General features: G+C 54.7%; 1 protein-coding gene across 5 annotated transcripts in view; it reads right to left on the bottom strand.

Annotated features, from left to right (window-relative positions):
- Positions 1 to 235: 235 nt before the first annotated feature.
- The window catches only part of AP2S1 (adaptor-related protein complex 2, sigma 1 subunit), a 14,871-nt gene continuing 8,233 nt past the window's right edge, over positions 236 to 6,873 (bottom strand). For 4 of the 5 annotated variants that reach the window (XM_011962938.1, XM_011962937.1, XM_011962936.1 and 1 more), the window contains 3 exons: positions 1,513 to 1,626; positions 816 to 875; positions 236 to 623 (listed from right to left, as the gene is read on the bottom strand). In XM_011962938.1, coding sequence (XP_011818328.1) covers positions 522 to 623; positions 816 to 875; positions 1,513 to 1,626 — 276 coding nt within the window. In that variant the 3' untranslated portion in view covers positions 236 to 521. The remainder of the gene's footprint in view (positions 624 to 815; positions 876 to 1,512; positions 1,627 to 6,873) is intronic. The other variant, XM_011962939.1, reaches the window with a different exon arrangement.

The raw sequence follows: 6,873 nt of genomic DNA, 5'->3' as shown, positions 1-6,873 counted from the left end.
TCAGCACTAGCTGAGGATTGTTATTTTAGTCACAAGTGCCTGGAATCTAAACCTATCACCCCTTCCAGCCTGGGGGCCCTTGGTGGGCAGGAGCAGGTGTGAAGAGCACCCGGGTGTCTCACCTTGCTCAGCACAATGAGGGGTGTTTGTTGACTGACTGACTGATGGACTGAAGGCAGGGTATCCTGGGTATCTGGTTCCCAGGGGAGACAGGCAAGGGCTCAAAGACGGCAAGGCCAGGCAGGACCACAGGTTTATTGGGGGCTCCACGCACACACGCTCATGGCATCACACGACAACAGCACGGTTACTCGGGACACATACAGTGGCCTCCGCCCACAGCCAGGGCCCAGAGGCAGTGGGGTGCAGTCTCCTCCCTTGTGGCCCAGACCCAGCTGGGTCCCTTCCTCCTGGGCGGCTGAGGGAGGGACTGCTGGGTTGGCGACGGGCCTGGAAAAGGGAAGCGAGCAGGTGAGTCCAGGAGGTGCCGGGGCCGGGGCCGGGGTGGGGCTCGCCTGCCCTCACTCCAGGGACTGTAGCATCAGCAGCTGTTTCAGCACCTTCGTCTGGCTGGTCTCTCGGATTTCGCCGGCCAGGAACATCTCGTCCACGACCGTGTAAACCTGTGTGAGGGGAGACCCTGGGGTGAGAGGAGGCCCTCTGGGATGCTGGCCCGGACCCTGGAAGCCGGGGCTCTGATGCCCCTCGAGCCGGGACACAGACCTCAGCAGAGGCTCTGGGTGGCTAGTGCACCACGGGTCCCCCTCTGTCCCCCTCCTCCGGGTCCTTCAGCCTCCTCTTCACCAGGCGCCTACCTTGTAGAAATTGAACACCAGGTCCAGTTCACAGACATTGTGGAAATATTCGTTTAAGACCTGGGAGAGGAAGGCAGAGATGGTAAGAGACGGGCAGGGGGAGAGCCACACATGCACAGAGATGGGAACAAGGTCATCAGAAAGAGATAGCGAAAAAGAGACCAAGGCGGAAGCAGGGGAGAGAGACAGTGATAGGGAGAGAGGCAAGGACACACACAGAGAGAAACAAAAGCCAAGATCGATGCAAAGAGATGGCAAAAGGTCAGGTGCGGTGGCTCACACCTGTGATCCTAGCACTTTGGGAGGCTAAGGCAGAAGGATCACTTGAGGTTAGGAGTACAAGACCAACCTGGTCAACATGGTGAAACCCCATCTCTACTAAAAATACAAAAATTAGCTGGGCATAGTGGCACGTGCCTGTAATCCCAGCTACTCAGGAGGCTGAGGCAGAGAAATCACTTTAACCTGGGAGGTGGAGGCTGCAATGAGCCAAGATTGCACCACCACCCTCCAGCCTGGGCGACAGAGCAAGACTCCGTCTCAAAGAAAAAAAAAGAAAGAAAGAAAAGAAACAGAGAGAGTCCCAGCCACTGCAGAGGGGAGGACTCAGGAGGGACCAGGGTGGGCTCCCAATCCTCAGGGGCCACTCCAGGACTGCCCGCCTGCCTCCCCACCTCACCTCCCCCTCCCGCCATACCTCCACGAAGTTGTGAATGGCCTCCAGGTAAGCCAAGTTGTTGTCATTGACGTCCACACAGATGCAGAAGTAGAGGCCAGCATAGCGGCGGTAAATGATCTTAAAGTTCCGGAACTGCAGAACAGAGAGGCTATCAGCAACGGAGCTTGCCGGGACCCACGTGCCAGATACAGTGGGGCCAAAACATTCAGTCCTTCACTCCACACATGGTCCCAAGGCCCAGCTCTGTGCCTGGCCCTGTGCTGGGGTCACAGCAGTGACCGAGACAGCCCTAACCCTGCTCGCAGTACAGTGGGGGCAGGCATCCCCAGAGTGGACAGGACTGGGCTGTGAGAACCCAAAGAGGGTGCCTAACTCCCTCTGATCCTGGGGAGTCAGGGGGCGCTTCCTGGAGGAGCAGGTATCGGAGCTGAGACCTGGAGGATAGGCAGGAATGTTCCAAGCAGATAGCAAAAGCCCAGGGCTGGGTGGGAGCGTGACATGTTCAACAGCATCCATGCAACCTTGCCACTCCTTTCTGTGACTTCCTGCTACCTCTGGAGACAGCCACATTCCTTAGCCTGGAATTAATTAACTCAATTATTTAACAAATATTTCCTGAACAGCTACTCTATGCCAGGCCTGTGATAGGCAGTGAGGGGAGAAGGGTCACCACTGTCACCGTCACCAAGACGATCCTGGGTCCTTGTCCTGCCCTCACTGAAATGTGATATATACAGTTAGCATAGTAACACAGACACACACCGTGAACCAATATGCCAGGATCAGGGACACAGATTCTAATTTTATGCGTGTGTTAAGTAGATAGAGACAGATACATATATATGCATACTGGGTTGCAAAGTACAATGTCTTTGGCCAAAACCTGAAAATCCCAGTTCAGTTCTATATGTTCTCAATGTGAGGTCCATTACCAAAAAAAAAAAAAAAATCCCAGCACTCCAGGAGGCCGAGCGAGAGGATCACTTGAGCCCAGGAGTTTCAGGCCAGCTCGGGCAACATGGTGAAACCCCGTCTATACAAAAATACAAAAAGTAGCTGGGTATGGTGGCGTGTACCTGCGGACCCAGCTACTCGGGAGGCTGAGGTGGGAGGATGACCTGAGCCTGGGAGGTCAAGGCTGCTGTGAGCCGTGTTCACATCACTGTGCTCCAGCCTGGGAGGCAGATACCCTGTCTCAAAAAACTCACAAAAACAGCAGCTGTAGGTCTGGGGTGTGTATGTGGTGCCACCTGCTGGCAGCTATGAGTGCCAGCATCAGTCCTCGGCTTTTTTTTTTTTTGAGTCTTGCTCTGACGCCAGGCTGGAGTGCAGTGGCGCGATCTCGGCTCACTGCAATCTCCGCCTCCTGGGTTCAACCAATTCTCCTGCCTCAGTCTCCTAAGTAGCTGGGATTACAGGTGTGCCACCACACCCAGCTAATAGTTTTTTACTCATTTTTTGAGCTCAATCTCTTGTTCATTGCTATACTCCAAGCACGTTTTCAGGGTTTTTTGGGGTTTTTTTTGAGACAGAGTCTCACTCTGTTGCCCAAGCCGGAGTGCAGTGGCACGATCTCAGCCCACTGCAACCTCGGCCTCCCAGCTTCAAGTGATTCTCCGACCTCAGCCTCCTGAGTAGCTAGGAATACAGGTGTGCACCACCATGCCTGGCTAATTTTTGTATTTTCAGTAGAGGTGAGGTTTCACCATGTTGACCAGACTGGTCTCCAGCTCCTGACCTCACATGATCCACGTGCCTCTGCCTCCCAAAGGGCTGGGATTACAGGCATGAGCCACCACGCCTGGCCTGAGTCCGTTTTTCTGGTGTGATTACAGTAAGGCCTACATATAACCCACGGGTAAATGACCTGACACTGATCAGCAGTGCTCCTCTCTTCTTGCAATCCAGCTTTTCTGGCTCTCACCCTCCTCCACCTCCAGCTACTGTTCCATCTTTCCAGCCTCTCCTTCCTGTTTTAAATTTCGAGGCTTCTCAGGGATCTGCGGCAGACCCCCGTATCTCCTCCAGCTACATTCTCTCACAGAAGCACACTCTCTCAACCTGCAGGCTGGGGCAGGTGTCCCCTCTGAACACCCCACGCCACTGCCCCACCCCTGCCCCGCCCCAGCCTGACCACTGCCAGTCGTCACTGGTCACTGTATGGGGATGGGTCTGTCTCCCCATTGGACTGTGAGGGAAGCTGAAGCTGTCACACTGTGTCCCCCGTGCCGCCCTGCAAAGGGCTGGCACAGGATAATGGCCCCCAAAGACGTCCACATCCTAATCCCAGACCCTGTGAATATGGGACTTTGTATGGCAAAAGGGACTCTGCAGTCCCTTAACTTGTGACGAAGTTAAGAAGTATGAGATGGGGCGATAATCCCAGATGGTTCAGGTGGGAGCAATGTCATCACAGGGCTGCTAACAAGGGAAAGCGGGAGGCCGGACAGTGCGAGTCAGAGAGAGATTAGAAGATGGCCAGGTGCCCGGCCTCACGCCTATCATCCCAGCACTTTCGGAGGCCAAGGCTTGAGCTCAGGAGTTCAAGGGCAGTCTAGGCAACATATCAAGACCCCATCTCTATAAAACATACAAAAAATTAGTTGGGCGTGGTGGAAGGTACCTGTAGTCCCAGCTACTCAGGAGTCCGAGGTGGGAGGATCCCTTGAACCTGGGAGGCAGAGGCTGCAGTGAGCTATGATTGCACCACTGCACTCCAGCCTGGGATAGAGTGAGACTCTGTCTCAAATAATAATAATAATAACAAGAGGGATAGCCCGCATCTTCCAGCTGCCTACTCCTCCCTTTGATCTTCACTCACAAGTCCCCTCCAGGAAGCCCTCCAGACCCCCAGGCTGGGTCAGGCGCCCTCCCCCAACCAGGCTCCTGGATCCCAGCCCAGGCCACTCTGGTTGTCACTGTCTATGGACAGGCTTGTGTTCCTTCCTGGGCTGTGAGTCCCAAGAAGGCAGCACAAGGCTGTCTCAGTGACCGCTGTGAACCCAGCACTGGACTGATCGCAGAGGAGGCATACAGAAACATTGGGTGAATACATGCACAAAGGAACAACGGAATGAATGGGCAGGCCTGGATCCTGGAGGCACGGAGGAACTCAAGACCTGAGGGTCAGCCTCCTCTGTCACATTCTCATCTGCCCAGCTGGCCTTTCTGGCTGCTCCTGTATCACTGGGCCTCACTGACCCCTCCTGGGCCCCAGCCCTCAGCACAGGACCGGCCACTACACCAGCAGCAAGGCGCCCACACAGCCAGAACACCCGACACCCAGTTCCTCTCCCCCTTCCCACCTGCTGCTCTTGGTGAGAACACCAGTGACCTCCTCCTGGAGAGGTAGGTCCAACCCTTCCCTCTTCTGGCTTCTGGGACACCCAGTCTCTTGGTTCTCCTCTCCCTCCTCATCTCTCTGACTGCAGATGTGGCCCTCTGGTACTCTCCTCAGTCTATCCTCACTTCCCTGGGGAGTCCCTTGGCCTCGGTTTCCCTCTACGTGCAGAAATGCTGTTTCCATATCCTACTCAGCTCTCTCCAAGAACCCTGACTCGTCACTTCTTCCTGGACATCTCTGCTGGGATGTGGACGATACTCGGGGCCTGACCCCCAACACCTCCCTCCTGATCTTCACTTCCACCTGCCCTTCCCATCTGCCCATCTCAGATAATGACAGCTCCATCCTACCCAGGGGGGCTCAAGTGGGAAATCTAATTGTCGTCTTGGCTCTGCCTTCTCTCACACTCCACGTCCAGTTCTTGGCCATTCAGCTGGGTCCACCTCCAGAACGCTCCTGGCCACCCCGACGGCTTCCATGCTGGTCCAGTCACCAGCATCCCCCACCTGGACCACTGCAGCCACCTCTCTCCGAGCAGTCTCCTGCTCTGCTCTTGCCCTATAGGGCAGCCTCAAGTTGGCCCGTGGCCCTGCTCTGCTCAAAAACCTCCGTGGTTCAAGACCAGCCTGGACAACATAGCAAGACCGCATCTCTACAAAAAATTTAAAAATTAGCCAGGCACGGTTGCTCATGGTTGCAATCCTAGCACTTTGGAAAGCCACAGTGGGTGGACCGCTTGAGCTCAGGAGTTCGAGACCAGCCTGGGCAACATGGAGAAACCCTGTCTCTGACAAAAATATAAAAACTAGCAGGGCGTTGGTGGCACGTGCCAATGGTCCCAGCTACTCGGGAGGCTGAGGTGGGAGAATCGCGTGAGCCCGACAGGCGGAGGGTGCAGTGAGCTGAGATGGCACCACTGCACTCCAGCCTAGGTGACAGAGTAAGAACCCATCTCAAAAGGAAAAAAAAAAAAATTTAAATTAGATGGGCATGGAGGTGCATGCCTGTAGTCCCAGCCACTTGGAAAGCTGAGGCAGGAGGCTTGCTTGAACCTGGGAGGGTAGAGTGAGCTGTAATTGTACCACTGTACTCCAGCCTGGGAGACAGAGCAAGACCGTGTCTCTAAAAAACACCAAAAAACAAAATCAACCTTTCTACGGCTCCCATCTGACTCACAGTAAGAGCCCAAGTCTTCCCTGCAGCCCTGCACCAACAGATTACCCTGTTATCTTCTCTCTTTCATCTCTTCCCCTTCCTCGCTGGCATTCCTGCTATCCTTGGAACGCCCTAAGTATTCTCCTGCCTCAGGGACTTTGCACTTGCTGTTCCCTTGGCTTGAAATGTTCCTCTCAGACACTGGTCCCTTCCTCCCTCTTAAGTCCTTCAGGTCTTGGCTCCAGTGTCACCTTTTCAGCAATGCCATCCTGACCAAACCATTGAAATCTGCACCCTGGCTAGCCGCAGTGGCTCATGCCTGTAATCCCAGCACTTTGGGAGGCCGAGGCAGGCAGGTCACTTGAGCTCAAAAGTTCGAGACCAGCCTGGGCAACATGGTGAGACCCTGTTGCTACCAAAAATACAAATATTAGCTGGGCTTGGTAGAGCACAAGCCTGTAGTGCCAGCTACTCAAGAGGCTGAGGTGGGAGGATGGCTTAAACCCAGGAAGTTAAGGCCGCTGTGAGCCATGTTCGTGCCACTGCACTGCCGCCTGGGTGATAGAATGAGTTCCTGTTTCAAAAAAAATTTTTTAAAGAGGGCTGGGCGCAGTGGCTCACACCTGTAATCCCAGCACTTTGGGAGGCCAAGGTGGGTGGATCACTTGAGATCAGGAGTTCAAGACCAGCCTGGCCAACATGGCGAAACTCCATCTCTACTAAAAATACAAAAATTAGCAGGGCGTGGTGGCGAGCACCTGTAATCCCAGCTACTAGGGAGGCTGAGGCAGAGAACAGCTTGAACCCTAGAGGAGACTGCAGTGAGCCGAGATCGCCCCCACTGCACTCCAGCCTGGGTGACTGAGACAGACTCCATCTCA

This window comes from Colobus angolensis, unplaced genomic scaffold, assembly GCF_000951035.1.
Source record: "Colobus angolensis palliatus isolate OR3802 unplaced genomic scaffold, Cang.pa_1.0 Scaffold60, whole genome shotgun sequence".
NCBI classification, from domain to species: domain Eukaryota; kingdom Metazoa; phylum Chordata; class Mammalia; order Primates; family Cercopithecidae; genus Colobus; species Colobus angolensis.
The sequence above is the reverse complement of the archived record's forward strand: the minus strand, read 5'-3'. Positions and strand labels throughout refer to the sequence as shown.